This window comes from Taeniopygia guttata, chromosome 10, assembly GCF_048771995.1.
Source record: "Taeniopygia guttata chromosome 10, bTaeGut7.mat, whole genome shotgun sequence".
Taxonomy (NCBI): domain Eukaryota; kingdom Metazoa; phylum Chordata; class Aves; order Passeriformes; family Estrildidae; genus Taeniopygia; species Taeniopygia guttata.
Window position 1 is genome coordinate 6,584,043 of NC_133035.1, and position 22,200 is coordinate 6,606,242.

Consider the following 22,200-nt stretch of genomic DNA (forward strand, 5'->3'; position numbering starts at 1 on the left):
CAGTATTTGGAATATCAACACATTGTTTGTTCAAAGTTTCTTAAAATACCTAAGCTCTCTGAACCGTGGGTGCTAATGGGGCATCTTTTGATGGATGCATTTCATGGCACTGGCCAATACTCAGTAAGATGAATTCTCCTCTAACTAATGCAGCTGACTATCTGCTTTCACTCCATTCTTCCTTTGTCCCTATAAAGGCCAAGACAGGACTGTGTTGGAAATGTCGTGTACTCTTTGGAAATTATTAGCTTTGGGAATTGATTGAAATTTTACCTGGAAAAACCACTACTTTATAAAGTTGTTAGCAAGGTGTAGTCATTGGTCTGATACAATACTATTCTCCTTTTCTTATAAATTTTAATTCAAAATTAATTTTATTCTGTGACTAAGCTGTGCATAAAGAATGATCAGAATCTGTCCAAATTCATAAACTATCCATAGGCAAATTCCCAAATCTCATGAAGACACAATTCTTCCTTTTCATGCCAAGAGGAGAAGTTGTTACTAATTTAAATAGTTGTTCAACTGCTACATAACAAAACTTAGGAAAAAATGGTTGAGAACCTGGTTTCAATTGTCACAGATATTTCTGTGCAGCATTCTTTGATTCCATAATCTTATTTTATTCTGAGCAAAATTCTCTTTTGGATTGAGAAAAACCCTTCTTTGTTCCTTAAGCATCCCTTGATCTAGTCAGATAGAATGTGTTCTTATATCTTTGATTCTGTAAAAGAAACTTTTTTTTTTTTGCTGTTCCTTCTCTTATTTCCCTTTGAACTGCTCAATTTCAACATTTTTGGGTTTTACCCTTTTCAAAATCTCTTTTAGTAAAATAATCATGCAGTTGAAATTCTACATGATTAGTGGCTTCATGGTTGGAACCAATAAAGAGATTTCATCTGCAGAGAATATTTTTATATTGCAGCATTAAATTCCAAAAGAAATCCAAGTCCTTTCTAATGCACAATATATATGGGGATTTAAATCTTGATTTATAGACTGTATGATTAAGTTAGTCAAGGTAGATTAAACTTTATCCTTTATTTCTTAGCTTGCCCAGTGTCTTTGTTTTCTGTTGAATATTACTTCAAACACTTTGTGTCAGAAGAATTTGGGTGCTTAGAAGCACTACGGACTCAGTCTCGTTTTCATATTTGTACCCATGGCAGCAATAGTTGCCCCTTGGTCATAACTCCATTTTTTGAGTACCAAATTACTGTAATTCTGAAAATGCTGTGAGTGTGTTGAGAGATGTGGGTCAGGTGAATGTCTGCTGTGAGATTATGGGCTGGCTTTTAATGAGCTACCTGGCAAAGGTTACCAGCTTGCATGGCTAATCAGGACACAGCTTAGGGACCTCAAGACTGAACAACTGAATATCTGTTAAGCACTGATAACCATTAAGTGCTAGGGGAAGGGTTTTAAAGGTGTAGCAGTCCAGCTGCAGCTGTTGTTGTTTGGGTTATTCCTTAGTCCATTGCCTTCAGTCCATTCCCCTAGTCCAGCTCTCCTGTGGGAGAGAGGAACGCGGCCCTGAGGCAGCGCGCGCTCACTCGGTGCGAGTGTGTGGCACCTGCAGCACCTCCTGCGGGTCCTGAGCAAGGAACACCTGAACTGCAATCAGCATTCTGTGCAGGAGTTTCCTTGAAATCATGAGGGAGGTGAACCTCAGGGAGGAGCATGAGCAGAACTGTTATGAGGACTCTAACCAGGCAGGGGGACATTTAAATTATAAGCCACACCAGAGCTTTGGAAAACTTGGAAAAGAGGTGTGATTTATTGATGAAATGAGGCCTTGTCATTGCAATTACTTTTAAAGACCTAAGGCAACACCACCTTAGTGTGTGATGTGTCTGCTGATGTTCAGTCAGACTGCAGAATTAAGATTCCTTCAATAAGAGGAATTGAAAGTTTACTGTTGAATTTCTGTCATAACACTTCATCATTCTCTTCTAGGCTTATATTGCAGAGGACTGGGGGGATTGAATTTTTCTCAAGTGTCTTTCTAGGCCAAACTAAAAGGGGCTGTTCTCTATTCATAATGATAGTTCCTCTGATTTTTTGATTGTTCTTACAAAATACTTTTTCTTTCCTTCCGCAAGTCTAATTAATACAGGGGAAGACCAAGTCATGGAAATTTGTTTGGCGTGAGCTTAAATTTATGAACAGACAATACCTTTTTTCAGTAGTCTTCTGCCAATTTAAAAGGGAAAAAAAATACAGTGAAATATGATGTAGTCCTACATTTGTGTCAAGAGATTGTAACTTCTCAGCATCAAAATTTTCTTTTGCATTTTTAGCAAAGCAGACTTCTGAAGAAAAGTCTCTGATGTATCTATGGAAACAAAAGCACCTATTCTTAAGAACTTGTGGTTCCTTCTGACTTTATCTATTGATACAGTGAGAAATAGATTTTTCTTCTAACTCTTGCCTCCCTAAATAGCACATCCCTGAAGCTTTCAAGTCTCTAGTTCAGAAAAATTACTCATGGATTGTTTTGAAACTGTTCATAGAGTCCTAATGAGCACCAGACCTAGTTTATTGTTCTGCCAGCAGTTAGCTTTATTAGAGGAAGAGCTATTTTGCATTGAAACTTCAAAGTTTGTGAATTACTTGAAGCAAAGGTTCACTGCTTTATGAATGAACAGAGGATTCCTTCCCCATGCTTGTTTATGTGAGTTCAGTTCTGAGCAGTTGTGCAGATTTTGGAGAACAACAAAGGAAAATTACAGCATTTTATTCTGCTCTGTTTGTTTGTAAAGAAGTGTCACATGTTTGTAATTTAGTACATTGCTATGAACCTTATAGATAGTATAATTTATAAAGATAAACATGGGAAATTCCATTAATGTGTTCAGATTAACATTGAATTAACTTGTCTTGACAGGGGCCATTGGGAGTGTTCCTTTATGGCAAAAATCTGTGCTATGTCTTTAGCATCTCCACTGCACACATTGTTGAAGCAAAGGTGAAATCAAACTGAATTATTTTTTTCCTACCTTGGAATATATCTAAAGGTTGAGGAGGAAGAGACAGGGACTGTGGAGTGGGATATAAGCATTTGTGTTTTATTTCAGTATCATCCCTAATGCAGATGTAGCAATAGAAATTTGACACTTCCACAGAGGTGAGTTGATGAAGGCTTTTTTCAGTCTTTCAGCTTTATCACTTGTTTTAAGCAGAAAACAATGGTAATATGGTCAGGATACCTATGAGGTCTAACCCCTATCAGGCATGTTGGAATGTAGCTAACCTTTTAAATTCATTATATGCATCTCCAGTGGCCTTAATTCTGTAAGTGCTGGGGAGTACTCTGTAGAGACCCTCAACTCTGCTTAGTATTAAAGTGTTAATAAGCTGTCTGTCAGATTGTAAGGTGTGAAAATCTAAACCTCAGAGTGCTGCATGGTAGAACACAGGAATACTGTGACAGAGCACATAGACTTGATTATACAGTGATGTTATACAATTTTTAGTGTTTCCTTAGTGTATTTTTTGTATGTGTCTGAAATGCAGATTTTCCTGATGAACTTGGTGTTATTAGTAATGGACTAATGCTGCTTTCTTTCCACTTGGTTGAATTGTGTCATTTTAATTTACTATCTTGGAATTTTCATCCTTTCTTAGAGGTAGAATGGATGAACACTCAGCTGTGAATTTATATGATCAGACTGTGGCATCTGCTCATATGCGAGTCATCTGTTGCTGTGGCCTTAACATTGCTACAGCATTCTTTATGTGGAGTCAAATTCCTGTTGGATTTTGTTTTTATCAGGAACTGGTATCTGTTCTGCATCACCACCTACTTGGGCTTTTTCTTCCCTCCTCCAGTACAAAACAACCATCCTGTGACTTTCTTCCCTTGAAAACCATGAAAAAGTCTTTAATTTCTGAGTTGCAGTTCTTATCTCTTGTTCTGCTCTCCTTCTAAGGCAGTTCAATGCCGCCCCTTGCAAGGGTGAAACTTCTCTCACTAATTGTGCAGAATAATACAGTAGTGGAATTCACTAGATCTGTGTAAGTGCTGACTCTGACATCTTAAAACCTTAAAAACACACTCCATAAGTAAGGTTATTCAAGCAAAAGTTTGATGTTAATAGTAATGTGTGTAATTGGTCTGAGTGAGCAAAGTCCAGGCTCTGTTTTTGCATGTTGTACATCCAATAAATTACAGTCATCTTTTACAAAGCACTGGGCTCAAATCAAAGATGAAAGTGAGGTGCAAGCAGATGCTGCTTGTTGGCATCCTCAGCAGGAATGACGGAATGGAATTAAATGTTTATTTAGAACCTCTTGGCTGGCATGATGATCCAGAGTCCATATCCATGGACTAGATGATCTTCTGAGGGAATGCAATAACAGGCCAAAGCTTTCATCTCCTGCATGGCTGAGCATTCACAGTGCCTGTGAACAGAAGCAGAGCTGCCCAGGTTTCCTGGTCTTTGAAAGACTCCCACACTTAAGTAGATCATTAAGATATTCCAGAAGTATTTAAAGACACTGCCTCTTAAAATTAATCATAAATAGCAGTGTAGCTGTTCAGGGCTTAAAATCCATTCAGCATGCTGAGTAGTTCCAGAGGGAAAGTGGGAACAGTGACTAAAACTTGCTATGCAACGCTGCCTCCTTTACCTTCTCTCAGTGGTGTTTTCTGCTGAAATCCACCATTGTATGGGTTTGTATTTCATGCCTCCATCCAGAATTTGGCTTTCGAAACAAAAGCTCCTTGGTTCTTTGAGAAAATCATCACAGAAAGTGCTTCTTATCTTCAAAGTGTTTTTGTGACATTAATTAATTGGATCCTCATCATCCTGTGAGAGGGGTAAAGGAGCAGCCTGGAAATGCCCATCAAGCACTCCTACTGTACTGAACACTTCTGCAGCCGAGCTGGAAGAAATTTATTTTTTTCTTTTTTCTCAACTGCCCAAATAACTTTAAAAGTGTTTGAAAAGCAAGGAAAATTAAAACTACTTTTGAACTTCCAGCAGACTTTTATGCATTTGTGCTTGTGGATGTAAAAAAGCTGCTGTTAAACAAGCAGGGGCAGATCCTGTGCAGCTCCCAAATTACAATGGTGCCATTGATTTCCTTGGGCCTGGGCTGCCATAGGCCAGCTGAAGGGCCTGGCTCCTTGCTTGGAAAGCAAAGCAGTGTATAGTAAGATCTGATGTGAATAAAGAGCTTTAAAATCTATTCATCATAATGGGAGTACCTAAAATGAAGATGTACTCAGAAACAGATGGAATAGATTTTGTGTGAGAGCCAAGAGAAAGACATGTTAAATTAATGGAAAAGGAAAACAAAACAAAATAAAGTTATCGGTATTTGTGGATATAACCTAGTATGGACTTGGAAAATATTTTATCTCTCCACTGAATTACTGAAAATTCCTTTCTCTCTCAAATGACCATTATCCTAAACTGTATCTGACAGTAAGTAAAGGGAACCATTTTATATTTTGGTATGTAGGGTGGGGTTTCTGTCTTCACTGAAGTTAATCAGGAAATGCTGTTAACCGCTGAAGTTGTTGTGTGAATTTTTGATAGGATTATAAATGAAAAAATGTGCAGTGTTGAAACACACTGGACTTGGAATAAATGCATGTTAGTATTGTCCAGAAAGACCTTTAATATCTAGTTTACATTTTTAATTCATGATCAGATGTTTTCCTTAGAATTTATGGTCCTTTAAGATAATACATGATGTTAAATTTGCAAGTAGAGTAGTTGTTAATTGAATGGGTTAGGAACTTGGAAACATTGAAACAGTGATTGATTAAAAGACTGATAAATGCCATGCTAGACTATGCATAGCATTTCAGTCTGCAATTTAAATGAGCAGTGTTACCTTCACTCCGTCAGGTTTGTAACATCTTCCTGTTTAGTGCAGGCAGAAATGAGCCTAAGAGATGGGGGAAGAGCTCTTGATAAATTTGTGGTCTCCTAATTTTGGTATGTTTGCATAAGGGTGAGCTTGCAGTAACGTGCTGTCTTTCTTGGTCATTGGCAGCCAGGGGGACTGAGGGGACCCCTCAGAGTGCAGCAGTAATCCTGGGGTGTGAACAGGTTTTAGGATGGATGTGGTGGTGGCTCTTTGATCTGTTTGTTTGCATGCACAAACACCAATTAAAAGACTGCTGCTTTTGTGCAATAGGTATAGAAGGTCCTCATTCTTTACAAATTTAATCCAATTATGTGTTCCCCCTTTTCTGCTGCTTTATTATACCTACTCAGCTTAAGTAAGCCTTAGAAACCATTATTGATCAGTGCCTTGAAGATCTTATGCTGTTTCCAGCATTAGTTGCTGGATAAAGTGCTGAGCTTCCTGCCCTACTCCTGGCTGAGAGTGATGAAGAAGCCTTGTCCCTGTGTGGTTAACACTGAGCTCAGTTTGCTGCAGCACCAGCAGCCACCTATTCAGGGTGGTAATAACTGAAAAATGGTGTTACAAAGCCCTATAGTCTTCCTCTTCATGATGCTGTTAGAAGTGGAAAGAAACTGTGTTTATATTCATATTTGAGAAAGGAATTTAATCCTTTTGTTGCTTTTTTGTTGGTTTTGTTTATTTTGGGGCATTTGGGTTGGTTTGGGGTTGTTTTTTGATAGGTTCTTTGAGCAGAAAAGAATCTCAGTACAGATGCATGTAATGATTTTACCAGCTTGAATGGAAGAGACATTGTTGGATCAGCTGGTTATGGCTTCTTTAGGTGAGGTGGGCAGGGTTTATGTTTTAGGTCAGGTTTTTTTTAGGCAGCTAGTCTAGAAACAAACAAAAACGATAAATGGAAAAGGTTAGAGGAAGTAAGGAAAGAAAAAATCTAGGTGAAAGGCAGTATAAAGGGAAATACCAAAACTCATTCAAATAAAAACTCACACTACCAATGCGTCTTTTAAAATGCTAGTAAATATTTTAACCTGGATTTATATCCAATAAAATCAGCAAGGAAGTATCTGGGGATTGCTAATTACATGGATTGGTAATAATGGTCTCTGATACAGACTCTTTTGGTTCAATTAATTTGTTCAAGATTACCTTGTGCATTTTTTTAAAATGTAGGTGACTCAATAGTTTTATTCAGTGACTGTATCTGCAATTCAATTGCTTTACCTACCCAAGCCCTGCAAGCCTTGACAGTTAGTCCCAGCCTACTGTGCTGTGCACAAAATAGTTGCATTCTACATGTCTAGCCTCTGAAGGATCCCAAAGCTACTCTGAAGTTTATACAGTTGATTCTCTTCGCCTTTTTTCTCTCCAAAAGCTTTTCTTGGTTATTTGGTCAGCAATGAGACCATTTCAGCGTTTCCTTAGTCAGAAATAAGAGGTGAAGTGGAGGCTGCAGCCTGTCCTTCCAGTTTAACAGCTGTAATTAAGCAAAGGCCATGCACAGTTGTTCAGCAGATATTACAGTGCAGCAAAGCAGTTTCTCCCAAGCCATGGCCTCTCCCACAGGATCCCAGGGTGTGCAGATAAGCAGCTGAGCCACCCAAGGAGGGGCAGCCTCCCCTGCTCATGTGTTAGGCTTTGGGAAAGGCTCTCTGAGGTCCTGTCACTGGAATACAATGTGCACAAACATCGCGGCTTTGATTTGTGACTTGGCAGTGACCTGTGAGTGTAACCACTTAAAATTATGGCAGTCATTATGGTCTAGTCCACAAAAACCTTGATTAAAAAGGTGGATTTCTGTCTGTGTACCCTCTCCCTGATAAAACTCCTGGTTTTGCTTGAGTCATATTGAAATAGGTTATGTAAAGTTGAGCACTTTGTACCTTTGGTTAAGAGTGTGTGCTATCATTCAGCAGCATCAAGTATTTCCTAGACATGTGTAACATGTTACATTGCAGTAATTGTTTCATTTGTGTTTATAACGGGAAGCTAGTTTAAATTACTATTGGGAGGGTGGATATTTAAAAGGCTCTTCACTCACAGACAGCATTCATAAAAAGACTTGCTTATTTATCTCAAATATGGAAAAAATGTTCCAGCTGAGTATGAAACTACATGTGCTGGATGTACTTTCACAAAAAATTAAATTCACTATTAATGTAAACAGTGTGAAAATGCTGTCTCAAATGCAGAAAAAAAATAGATTATGGAGTATATGAATTTTGGTTTAAGCAAAATTTAAGGCTGTATTTAATAACTTTTTTAGGGTTTTGAAAAAGTGGTACTAGAGATATTCTATTAAAGGGAGAAGGTAGAGCTTATCAAACTTTAATAAGACTTAAAGACAGAAAGATAAGGATTTTTTTCCCTAAGGTGAAATTGTAAAGGAGATATTAAAAACCATTCTGAAATGGTGAATGTTTAATGTTCACAATTATAAATTAACTTCAGTCATGTTTCGTAGTTTGAAACCAATTTATGTAACAATCCCTGTACAGTGTATTGATCAGGAGACCTGTGGGACTGATGCAGAAGATCTAGAAGATCAAACTTGAGAATTAGGAGCAACTGTTTGCAAGTGATCTGCTTGCACACTGTAGGGGGGAAAAAATAGTTACTTCTTGCTAAAAGAAGAGAGAAATTTTCTTTTTATCAATATATTCTTTTGCACGTATGCTTGCAAAATCTTAAATTCAGTTCCTGATGGCAAAATAATTCCACAGTTTGTACTAGCTATACTTATCTAATTTTCTCCTATTGTCTATTTGTAATCTGGACTGCACTGTTTCATCTGTGCTGCAGACAAAATGCTGCTATTCATTCCCCAGACTTATCTGATGAGCTGAGTTTAGACTCACAACTTGCAAACTCATAATTTTTTCCTGTGTTTCTGTGAGTAGTTTGATCAGAGAATTATTTTTTTCATTAGCTTAGTAGGTAGCTTGGGAATAAAGAACAACAAAAGAATGAGATGTGATCTGAAATGCTCTCCGTATTTGGAATGATCTTGTGCTACTTTTTGTGAAATATTTCGGTCATATTCTTTGTTGGTTTTGGAGCTATAAAAGTCATCAATAAAATGTGATGATTTCTGGTTTTGTCATGTCTACATATTTCTGGGCTTACCTCCAGGTATCAGTTGTGTTTTTCACCGAGTTTGATGGCTTTGTCAAATAAATATCAAATCAGTTCCACCCCAGAACATCTTTTTTATATTTAAATGTGTGGACTGACATAAACATTAAGATGAGTGATACCACTCCAAGCCTTTATAGCCAGAAGATAATGCCTGAGAAAGCAATACCAGTGCTGTATTTCCAGCTTTCCTCTGACCACCCAGCTCATTGTGCCAGATTTCCTCTTCTGCCAGAGTGTACTCAGGTAAATGGAGACAGCCTCTCACAAGTGTCTATGTCATTTTTCTTCACTAGGAGTCAAATACTCCAGAGGATCTGTGAGAAATGATTGTTGTTTTAAGTGAAAGACGACGTTTTACATGCTGCTGTCAACTTTTTTTGGAAGAGAGGATGAGTTAAGAGCTGAATTATTTTCTCAGGGCTGTGCATGGGCAGTCTGTCTGCTTTAGTTTGTGGCCTGTATCCTTACTGTAATAGGCACTGAATTAATCAAAGCACCTGTATTCTTACCCCAAAGGCCACTAAATTAACCAAAGCCCATCTTCTCCCACCCAGTCTGGTCTGTGTTTGCTCTCGGGTCTCCGTGCCCATGCTCTGATCTCCCCTGGTCCCAGGTTTGCCTGCACTGCTGGGCCCGTGGCTGCCTGGCCCCACAGACCCTGTGGGTCCTGCTCCACCCTGCTGCCAGGACAGGGAAACCATTGCAGATTTCTCCTCCCTGCTGGTGTCAGCATTCACTCAGACCTGACTCTACCTGGGACTTGAGTGTCTGTGTCAACCCAGCCTGAAATGAGGCACGAGGTGTGAGAGGCCTCCAGGGAGCAGCAGTATCAGCCACTGGGCCAGAGCAACTCGTGTCTAAGCTATGGGACCCAGCAGTGCTTTGCAGCTCACAGTCTGTGTGTTTTGAGTTACAGTGTTTAACTTTACCACACAGAGCATCCAAAATTCTTGAGAAATTCCACTTGAAATTCAAAACAGCTTAGGAGAATTCATTAGCTCCAGTTTTTCATAGCAAGGAACAAAAGCTATTTAGCAAACAAAAGAAGCAGTTTCTACTTCAGCTTTTAATTCTTGTGAGATAGAGTGCTCTTTTCTGCAGAGATGTCACAATCTGCTGGTTTAGTTTAGCTGTCATACAATTATTCCAATTCTTGGCAGTTGTCAGGAGTGCAAAGAGGTACAAAACACTTTTTGTTATGCTAGCTGGAGAAAAAAGTGGGTTATTTACACATGTGCATTTCTCGAATCTGGCCCTTCTGACTGAAGCAGTGTCTAGATTAGAAGATAATTCAATTGCATTTATCTACCCAAAGGACTTTTGCCAAATGTGTGCTGAGTTTCTGTGCTCGGTTCACTAATACACAGCTGGACTGTGCCAGAAGGCTCAGCTATCATGTTCAGAGCCATTAGCAGCCAGTCCAATCAACTCCTGAAATACAAGAACCAGATTCAAACTGAAATAATGTAACTAAGACAAATCCTATCATCTTCAGGTTCAGCTGGAGCTGCATGTCTAAAATATCACAGCTACATTGGAAATGTATCCCTGTTGGAGACTACCAATGAATATTGTTTGTTATTTCTAAATCCTTGATTTACAGCTATTGCCAGTGGAGAGTATTTCCTGATGTTACTGACGTAGGGTAGGAAATACATTGCTATGAATTCAAGCCCTGCTTTTTCACTGGGTTTAGACAAAAATTCTAATTATGCCCTATAAGAACTGATGTTCTGAGGCTGCCACTTAGAAACTGTAACCTCAGTTATGTCCTGCCTTCTTTACAGAAAGAAATTAAGAATGTATGAGTAAGAATGGGAAAAGGAATTTTGGATTTCTGTATTTTAAAAAAGCCCACAATTTGAATTATATTCTGCCGATTAATTTCTAGAGTCTTCTGAACCATAGGAGTTCCCTTTGAGTTGCTGCATTTCCCAAAACAAAATAGTAGATATGCAATGGGCTATACATTTAACATAGCTACAGATATAAGACACATATGATTCTTACTCCAGTTCTCTGGGGCTTAGTGTTGTCCTTCTTTTCATATTTAATTCCTCTCAGTCTATTTTCATGCCAGTCCTTTTGTCCTTCCTCTTCAGTATTTTCAGGGCAACAGTAAAATTATATACAATTAAATAGCAGTAAATTTACACAGACTTTAGTGGAGTTTGGAATTTAGTCAACCACTGGTACCCCTTCAACTCAAGGAAAATTTTTGTTCAAGTTAGATGAGAGAGATTTTTATATATTATTTTAATAGGACTTAATAAAATGTATTTGAGGTATATAATTATAGAGAATGGCTAGGTAAAACTAAATGGAAAGTTCATTATTCTTATCATGCACTGTCGTTGTGTATATTAATTGTGTAAGTCCTTTTCGGTTAGGTCATTTGCAGAATAATGGAATCTGCTCATTTTCAGATCTTGTTGAATGACCTATAAAATGCAGGAATTGTTCAGGAGTGATGGCATTTCTAACAGGAGTTCTTTACTCATTGCAGTCCATTCTTCAATACAAAGTAGGAATTGAAGCACTCTTGATGAAGAACTTGGTTGTTGTCTATTTAATTGTGGTGGTTATTGAGATGCAGTGCCAATATTTGCATATGTCATGAACAGCATAGACCATTAATGCCTTCACATTTCCGTGACTTTCATAAAGCCTGTAATGCTAAAGAGGCCTAGGCAGGTTTATTTTTGTGCTAGAGACCTTATAAACATAGCATTAGCCTAAAGATTAACTTTATCTCTGTTGTTTCCTCTTATTTCTTCATTTGCATTCCTGGTAAGTGTTAGTTTGGCCTCCAATAAATGCTTTTAGAAATTAATTCTGTGATTTGGGTAAGGATACTCTTCAGTGTTCCCTAATTCTCTGCTATTTAGAGCTGTATCTGAACATTCAGAATTACTGCCTTGGCATAACTTACTCCCCACGGAAAGCATTGAAATCATGTAAGTATTACTAGTTTTGTACTTAGAAATAATAATATTGAAAGTCATCAATCACTCAAGAGCACCTGCTTGGAAAATGAGAAAAGGCATTTTATTAGAGCAATTTTAAAGAAGGGAAACAGTAGTAGGAAGAAAACTGAAAACGAAGCCCATGATGAATTCATAAGGAGTGCTTATGCCCTGCACTGCAAGAATTAACAAAATGCTGAAATTCTGCTTTGATTAATGGTTTTACTTGCATCATCAAATCTGCTTCATGAATTCCCTATTTCCAAAGCTCCAGGCTGTACACAGACACAGGTTTACAGTCTTTGTGTAGCAGCTGGGTAATAGGATGCAGAACATCCCCTGTTAGAGTAACACTACTGTTTATATGGGTTTTCCAAAGGTCTGTATTGCACACTGCTTCCCACTGGGACTGAGGATGATGTGTGGGAGAGCAGCAGGGACATTGAAGCACAATAAATGGCATATGTCACATTTAGCAAATGTCAGGTCATATATCTGTGTGTGTATTTTGCAGTGCCTCGTGTGCCAAGGTCTCAGGAGTTACAGCATGAGAATGCTGTAGTCAGAGAGGGGGTTTCTCAAATTTTGCTTCTCATCTCACCAAAAAGACAGAAGAGGAAGCCTAGACTAGCTAATGTGGTTTCTTAGACTAGCTAATGTGGTTTTGTTTCATGGGCTGTAAATAATAGCTATCAGGGGAGACTGCTAAAAAACATGGGGAAATCCTGTATCCTCTCCTGACAGAAGCTCAAGATTTGGTAACATGCAGATTGACTCTGCTCTTCCTTTGGAGATTTTACTGAAACCATGGAGACTTCAAACCTGCTGTAGTGTCTGGGCCTGAACAGACTGTACAGCTATAGGACAAATCTGGCTTTTTTTCTCAAAGCCTGTAATACTTATTTGCAACAGTAGTTAATTGTCTGTTCTGCTTTGCTGCCCCAGCATTTTCCTTGAGCTGATGTATCAACAGGGCTTTTGAAATCAAGCACAAAAAGTAACAGGCACAACTGAGAGAAGTGGAAGATTCTCTCTGAGGGAACTGGGGAAGCAGTAGTTCAGTGGATCCTCCAAAATAGAAAATGTCGGCTGCAATGCAGAAAAAGAGCATTTCTGTTTGCAGTGATTAACTGCAAAACAATTGCGTTTAAACAAATAAATAGTATTTTTTCGCAGGTAAAAAAAAACCAACCAAACAAACAAAAAAACCCCGGAGTCTTTTAAAAGCGATAGTGGGATTTGCTGCTCTCGGAATCATTAGGAAATGCACCCAGAGGGTGCCTGCTTTCTCAAAACTGGAACAACACTGAATTAGACCTAAGGCAACAGAATAGGAATCTCATGTACTTGCCTTTTTTTGACACTGTCATGATGGAGGGATAAAACCTGCCAAAGTGGGACCTCAGGACAAACTTGGAAAATTGGTTTCATGAAATTCACTGTTTCAAATTTATTCCCCTTTGATTCAGGTTTTCTTTTATATGATAGCTCCCTAAGGAGAATATCTAAATAACTTACTGAGCAGGATTATGCTGTTGACCTGAAGTTCTACTGTTAATATTTTAGATAAGAAAGAAAACTATGCAAACCTTTCCTTGGAAATAATAGTATACTTGAATTATCATTTCCTTGTAATAGTGTTGGGAATCTGGTACTTTCATCTAGTGCCTACTGTAAAAATATTTAAGAAATTACTTGAATGCTAATGGTAGTAATAATGCAATAAATACTATGTGTCATATTTAATTTATATTGTTATGACAACTACTCAGTTCATGGATAAATGCAACAGTACCTTTACAAAATAAGCACATGTCCAAGCTATTCAAAGCTGTAAGCAAAGATGCTTGTTGGATTTCTAAAAAAGCAGATTTTGAAGTTTCTTCTAGGTGAAAAAATATTTGTAAGAATAGGGGTCTATATTACAATGTAGTTGTATACAAAGGCAGACAACCAAAATTTCAGATGCTTTGCACATCCATATATGAAGTCCCTAAAATTTGAATCCTTGTGCAGGAATTCTGATTCCTAGGCTTTGAAAAAGGACTGGAAATACCAGAGGATCCAATTTACTCTTTAAAGATCTTAGAAGCACATGCTTCTAAGGCATATTATTCTTGTGTGTTATGTTTGTTTCTGGTAGTTCCTGGATTATGAATAGTGGAGGCATACACAAGGGGTTTTTCTCTTAAAGTTTCTATTAGAAAATAGTGGTTTGCATTAGGATTATGTAAGGCCATAGAGCATTTCTTAGTGGAGGGGCCCGCTCACTGGTCCATGTCCTTTCTGACACAGTTAAAGTGACCAGTAATGGCTTTGAACTTCCAAAATGGTTGGCAGTTCATGAACACTTTACCTCAGCTATGCACTGTTAGAGGATGCCCCATTTTTGTTACAGATCTGTACCCTTACCCTGTCTTGGTTTCCCGTGAAGAAACTAAATACAGTGCAAGAGCTAAAGGTGTTGAAGCTGCAGGGACACTGGGTTTTGATTTATTCAATCTGATCCTAATTGAAGGGCAGTAAGTAAACTGCAGAGTATTTTCTAATATCCTCCATTGGCTCTGAAATAAGGGGTTTGTAGGATCAGATTGTTAAAATCATTTGGCTCTTGCTGATCATGACATCTTAGCCCTACTCGAATTTCTTGAATTTAGATCAGGGTCCTGTGGGAGCTTTGACATGACCTTAATAGGAATTTGAATTGAAAAATTCAGAGGCAAATAATAGCTAATTCAGTTAATGAGAAATGTGGCAGATTTCTCCTGAACATTCTGTAACTAAGGTGTGTTCTAATAATCAGCAAATATCTATGCTTCTGGAAAGGAGTTTTTTCAGAGAATACACTTGAACTAATGAATATTTCATTATTTTAAAACTGCCTATTATTGAGTTTCTAGGCATTTGGCTTTTTCATCGTTATGCAGAGGTGCTTTAAAGTAGCCTAGAAGCTGTGTGCTGTGACTTAAGAGTATTTCTAGACTGTGGTCTATGTGCTCCCTAATTAGTGACCTAAAATGTATTGTGTATTCCGTCCTGCAAGATTGACAGGCATGAAGGCAGACTGTGTTTTGTGACACTGTATAGTTTTTTGGAATTTTTTTTTTGTTGAGTTTTTTTTTTTTTTTTTAATGTCTGAAGCCCTCTTCAAGTCCTTTTGGCACAGAGAGTTTTACAATCTGTGTGCATTCAGAATTAGCCACTGGTTTTAGGAGTTGCACTGGTGTGACAGCTGGTCAGCAGGCTGTAGCAAAGGCTCAAAGCAAAGGCCAGCTCTGTGCATTTGCTGGACTTTTCCACTTTCTGGACTTTTCCATTTGCTGCACTTTTCCAACAAACCCCTCTCTTTCAAGTTTCTCTTCCTGTTACATTCCTCATGGTTTGTACCATGAAGTTGTCGCCAAAGGCTATCTGTGAAGTTTAGTTGTACAAGATGCACCACCCTGCACTGATTTTTATAATGCAGTATGTGAATATTTTAGATTTGTCTCTGAAAGCTCCATATAATGTATTTTGTGCAGGAAAGATAAACAGAAGTTGCATGTTTCTTTCACTTCTTTCATCAAAGTGGTTACTCCAAAGTAGTCTGATTATTTACTGCAGCTGTATCTGGGCACTTTCTTTAAAGGTGCTGGGAAAGTGGTGTTTCTATAGAAAGCTAGTATGGCCAAGACATTCTTGCACTTTAATTCAACTTTAATTCAACAGCAACGATTAAATCTTTAAAAGCTTGTTAACATAAAATACAAAGAAAATGCTTCAAATGTGATATGTCAAGTAAAAATTGTGCTTATGGTATAAAAATAAGATAGTTGCTGCACTTTGCCTGTAAGATGCTTTGGTTTTTGATTGGCAGCTGCAAAGCAAATGCAGCCTGAGAGCCCCATCCATCTCACCCACTCGTCAGTTCGAGGTGCCTTTGTTGAGGACCTTTATCAGAGAACATTTTATTATGTCTTTTCAATCTTTGACTTGCACCTTGAGTGCATCTGCAGCTTGTCAAGGTTCCCTGGATTAAATCACCAGTGGAACATTTGCAATTGAGTTCAGTGGCCAAGCCTTGACCTGGATTCCCACTGGCCACAGTTGCGAGGCTGCTGCCACTTCCCAGAGAGAGGAACTGCTGCTCACTGCTTCACTCTCTGTGGGTCAGGGCCAAATGGGGGACACTTCATGTGTGTGGGAAAGAACTTCAATTTTGTCTGTCTAAGCTTTAATAGGGCTTGTAAAGCAATTAAGTAGGACTTAGGACACTGTTCTCCCAGACAGAAAAGCCTTAGGACAGAAAAATATATTGTATTGCTCTGCATATTAGTGCTGTTGCCAGATTTGAGAAGTTTTGTTTCATTATTGGTACTGTGCCTATTTTGGGTGAAAATGAACAGCAAATAGTGAGGTACTACACCCACACCTAAAACATTTCTCTTCAGATATGGTTAGAAAAATAGGAGTCATTCAGCAAGACACATGAAATATATATCAAACTGCTAATATGGAGAAGTTAATCAGAATTGTATCCTAAAACACTCCATATCACTTGTGCGAAACATTATTGAAGGCCACTGTAAACAACACAGTTTTAGTTAAAGCTGTTTCCAAGATGAAAGATAGATTAAATGAGCTACAGCCTGTATGAGGAATTCCTCATGAGGACTTAATGGTAAAGCTTCTCATAATCTTTCATGCTTTGGCTAAAAATATTAGCACCATAAAAATTCTTCAGGGGGCAGACTTGAGGTGGTGGATGCAAAGTGATCAAAACATAAAAGAGGCACATTTTCCCTTTTTATGGAGAGGCCTCTTTCAAATGTGTCATATGATGGATTTGAAATGAAAGTTTAATGTGCACTCAGTTTTTTGGACAGCCATCTTTCTACAGCTTCTTTATTAATAACAATTCAATCTTAGCCAGCTCTCTTTTTTATTTTTTTTTTTATTGAGCTCTTGATGATTCATTTATCTTACTTGTTTAGCATCAATCTAAGAAAAAATACTCAGATCATAAAGTTAAGGAAGTGTTCCACATTAATAAACCAATGTAAATCAGTCTCCAAAGCATTTTGCAGAAGTTTGTAATACATAGTTGTTTGAATTAAAAAGTAACAAAGTGTAAATAGTGTATAAATAGCAAATAATGTGACTGGATTTCCTATTTAACCTCTATGCAATAATTTTTGAGCTGTAATTTTTCCTCTCAGGACGATATGAAGAATGATGAAGCCATTTCCATGTCTGATATTGTATAAAACATTTTTAAAGTAATGTCCACAGTATAGAGATTGTTTTGTTGGCATGTCAGTAAATGAGACCTAGGAAGCAAGTGGATGTATGGCAGCTCTTGCTAAAATAAACATGTAGCATTAAGTAAAATAAAAGTTCAAAATGTGTGATTACATTTACAGGGCCTCATCCAAAGCCATTAAATTCATTGACATTTTTGCTTTTATAAAAATATTTCATCAATATTAAGCAAATTATAAATAGTTGGGTAGTCAGCAGCAACCCCTCCAAGTGAAAAGATTTTGAATTTTACGACCTAACAAGACAAGGGAGTGTCATTGTCCCTTGTGACAGGACATTCTGTTCTGAGTTCTGCAGCAAAGCACAAAGACTGCTTCTATTGATTAATTGAGTTAATTCAGATGTCTGGAATATGTACAAACAATAAAAGTTTTGTCTTGAATGTGTATTACTTTGGAATTAGTGGCATAAATTTAATTTCCCATCATTTAGGCTATGCATGTAACTTTTTCCTAGTAGCATAAATAGTTGCGTATAATGTTGAGAGCATTTTAACTGAATATCACTGTTGTTGAGACAGAGTGAAGAAGAAGCAAATTGGAATAACTGGGCCCTTGACCCTAAATTTTTTTTATATTCAAAGCTTGTACCTTGAATTTGGATTTTAAAAAGTAAATTACCAAGCAAGATACAGCCAAGGGTATTTTGTTGTCTCTTTTAAAGTTTTTATTTAAAAGCAAATTCTTTTGTAACAAAATTGAAAATCTATGAGTAGAACCTTTAGAGAAAGGGTTGTGTTGTTCCTGTGTACTTAAGCAATGTCTGATAGGGTTTCAGCCTCAATATATCTTTTTGTTGTTGTTGTTGTTAAATAATGCAACTGTAATAGTGCATAAATTATGCCTGTATGTGGCAGGAGTTTCTGATCTTAAGGACTGAAAATTATAGTCACATAGACAGATAAAGAACGTAGGAGTGAGGAGGAACAGAGGCTCCTGTGTTACCAAACCACTGACTAGCCCGTAATAACAAGGGGAAGGTACTGCCCAGTGGGACATCTAATCCATATTTAGTCAATCCCTGGCCAGTATCTGATTTGCAAGTCACTTCTTTAATGCAAGAGATCCTACAGGCATTTTCAGAATGCTCAGCACTCCAAGCAGTGCTGCAGATGTTCTGACAAAAAAAATTTTGTTCTGAAAACTAAGTGGAGGGAACAGCCAAAGGGCTTCATGAAGAACAGGAACATTTGGCAACTCAGGGTACTCATGTGGCCCCTATATTGTTGGTCCTTCTACACGGTGTAATGCACTGGCTTTCTGTATCTGACTCTGTGCTTTGTTCTGCCTAAATCACAAAATAGTCCATGCAATGGGGAGAAAGTGCAGGAAAACCACTTTCTTGGCATCCATGTGTGTTGTGTGTGCTGCTGGCTGGCTGAGAGTCACATGGCCACCTGGGAGAAACTGTTGAAAAAGGTTTCCAGGCTTTGATTTTTCTTTCTTTTCCTACAGCATAAACATACGAAGTGTTGAGACACAGTTTTCTAAGATGGGTTTGTGTTTGATTTGTTGAGTTTTTTTCCCCACAACTACTAATAGAACTCTGTTCTTTCACCAGCTTTGTTCTCTGGCATCAGGAATAGCTGAGAGTGTTCTGGGCAGCTGTGGGGAGCTGATTGGGCAGCAGTGTGGGAAGGTGCTTTCCTCTGACCAAATGTTGTGTTTGTGTCCCCCTCCAGCCCTGCGGAGCCGCTCGGGACGCTCCATCATCAATGGCAACTGGGCCATCGATCGGCCGGGCAGGTACGAAGGTGGTGGGACAATGTTCACTTACAGACGCCCCAATGAGATCTCCAGCACCGCAGGGGAGTCGTTTTTAGCTGATGGGCCAACAAATGAAGTCCTTGATGTCTATGTGAGTTAGTATTTAAATTATTCTTCCTGATGGAAAAGAAATTGTTCAGCTCATGGTTAACATGCAACACTAAAATGGTATTCAGTAGCAACACTTTGTTACTTTAATTCTGAAATGTTAGTTTTTGATATTTTATACTTGTTTGCTGTGGTATCCATTTTGCTCCAGATCATAGGAAATCTACATCAAGCCTTTTTCCCTCAGACTTCACTGATCCAGTTAAACCAATTGAACTTGCCCAGTAAAGTAGAAATAAGGCATACAAATGTTCAAGGCATTTCTTTTGTGAACTGGATTTCTTTCTGGATAATTTTCCATTGAAATAAATTTGGTATAGTTTAATTTTACAGTGAAAAAGTAAATACTTAAGCTAGACAAGACCTCTCATCATCTCCGTTTCCTTTAAAATAAACAAGTCCATAAACCTATAGAATGTAGGATTTGAAGCAGGGCAATTTTAATATGAAGCTGTGATGGGAGACCATAGATAGTGGCTATTTGAGAATGGAAGACAAAAGACAAATTGTGTCTAAGGGGGAGAAATATTGAGAAAGCTTTTTACTTCAGATGGGATGGGGTTTTAGTTCATCATAGTGAAATAAAAAACATAACTGGAATTGATTACAACTTCTTCCAAGATAAATGGTGTGTTCTGAGATTATACACTCCCACACAGTAATATTAATTTCTTGAAAAAACTAGATTAACTGAATATATGATTCTTTCCTACAGGCTTTTTTGTCCTTGAGTTCAATATGGGGCAGAAAAGTGAATGTGCTGGATAATTTCATAGAAAAATTAATAGTAACTACCCTGATTACTAAGATGGGAAAAGTTAGATGTTGGCAAATTATTCCCCATCTGCTATATGGTGTCTAATAAAGCAATGTAATAATTATGCTAACACTAGAATCATTAAGGTTGAAAAAGATTTCTAAGATCATCAAGTCCAACTGATCCAAACTTCTTTTCCAATTGATTGTAATGAATGACTGGGAAAAGCCTGGGAAAATAAACAATTTGGCTCCTAAACTGTGCAATGCAGACTCTGTGTTGTTCAGATGCTTGTATTTTTGTGAGGCTCCAAGGTTTGTGAGTTGAGGCTTGGCCCTGAGTTTTTCTTTTCAGCCAATTAATGCCTAGTATGCAGTGACCCAGAGAGCAATGGGTTATGAAATGGATTAAACAGATATTTCCAAAGTAATATCATAAAAAAGCCTTAAGTTTTGATGTTTGATATTGTAATGTTTTGGTGTAGGCTTAGGGAGTGTAAGAAAGCTGGCACAACGGTGTAGCTTTACCAGCTTTGCTCTGTGGATGCTGCTCTGGATTGCCACTTCTCATTTGACAGGTCTCTTACTGGAGATGTTTCTGGTTGATAGGACGTATTCTACAATTCAGTATAAAATGATAGTTTAGTCTCCTTCTTAATATACTGTGGGAAGATAAGTGCTAGATGGAAAAATATCAATGCTCAGTATGACACAGCCTCTCTCCCGGGTTTGAAATGTGTAGCCAAGCAGATATAGATGTCTTTTTTCAGACTTCATCTTACAGTGCCTGAGTCATGTAATTCTCCATTCATCCATACTCATGATCTTTATGTTCTGTGTAGAAAAATAAAGAGATTTGCAGATGGGAACTCCAAATAGCTTTCTGTTCTGTGAGATCAGGCTGTCTTTCTTCCACTCTGAAATATAAAATGAAAAGCTTTCTAATTTACAGGAGATTATAAGTAACAAGAAAAAGAGATGCAATATCTGTCCAAGTGTGCATACATTGCTACAAAAACTACGGTCCACTAAGTCAAAGCAAAACTGTTCTATTATTTCAAGTATTTTCCTGCAGGAAAGCTGGAACAATATACTAATTAGGGACTTCATCAGTTAAGCTCTGCCTAAAATATGCCTTTCAGTTGTTTTGAGAAATGTGATGGAAAAACCATCACATGGGAACCAGTGGGAAGTTGTTCCTGGAACCGTCTAAAGAACAGGGTCCTGGTTCTGGAAGGGGAAGTGTACTCTGCTGCTGAAGTTAGTTCACAGTTCTTGGTTCTCTCAGGACCACAAAGAGGGTGTATTTTTTGGATAAGAAAGTGACATTGGAAGGACCCAACCTTACCAAAAAAAAAAAAAAAATGCTGGAGGCAGTGCATTATTAGATGGTTCAGAAAAGTGAGCGCTCTCTGAGGGACAGCGTTTAGAGGAGCAGCTATTACATTTGGCAAGGAAAGAGTGACTTTGAAATAAGTTAAAACAGAAGTCTGAATCCCTAGTTGATATTAATAGACGTGAATTTAGTGAACCCATGACTCATTAGTTGTCCTCTGCTGGGTCTCTGGGCCATTAGCAGGACTTCTAGGTCCATGAATCCATGAGATTCATTGGTGAGAACCAAAAAGCCAGAGATAGCTCTGGTGTTTACTTGTGGGTTTGTTGTTTTGGGTTTTTGTTTGTGTTCTGATTTAATTTGGTTTGGTTTTAAAATGTACTTTGGGTATAGTCTAAAGCTTCTATCAGACTAATCTCCACAGAGAGTTCAGGCTAAAACATAAGTGTCAGTAGTAGCAGTACTGAAGTAACCAGAGCTAAAGTGCTGAAACTAGCTGCTCATGACAGCCCTGCATTTGTAGTCTGGGTGTGCTCAGGCTCAGAGCAGCAGTGCAGTAAAATTCAGTTCGGAATGGAGTGTGCTGCTCACAGTTTATAAAATCTGTCCTAAAGTCCTATCTTTCTCAGTTCCTATTATGCCCAACTGCTTAAACAAGCACACCTGGAGTAACAGTGGTTGTCAGAGTCATGCTCCTGTCAGCTCACGTGGGCTTGTGCAGCAGCGTTCTGAAAACACTGAACTTCATTTTCACATTTAAAGGAGAAAACCTTCTGGTTCCTGCCTGTGTTTCATAAAGAACACATTGATGGAATTGTGGTTTGCTGTAAGGCACCTTTGTTCAGTTGAAAATGAATGTGGAAGGATGCAGGAGGGCTGTGGGTGATCTTCAGCTGCTGCAGCAGGTCCATGGGCCTTTGGGATCTGCTCCCTGACCTTTGCTGAG

General features: G+C 38.2%; 1 protein-coding gene across 3 annotated transcripts in view; it reads left to right on the forward strand.

Moving 5' to 3' along the window:
• The window catches only part of THSD4 (thrombospondin type 1 domain containing 4), a 236,772-nt gene that overhangs the window by 188,484 nt on the left and 26,088 nt on the right, over positions 1–22,200 (forward strand). For all 3 annotated transcript variants that reach the window (XM_030281191.4, XM_072934125.1, XM_030281192.4), the window contains one exon: positions 18,970–19,145. In XM_030281191.4, the coding sequence (XP_030137051.4) occupies positions 18,970–19,145 (176 nt within the window). The remainder of the gene's footprint in view (positions 1–18,969; positions 19,146–22,200) is intronic.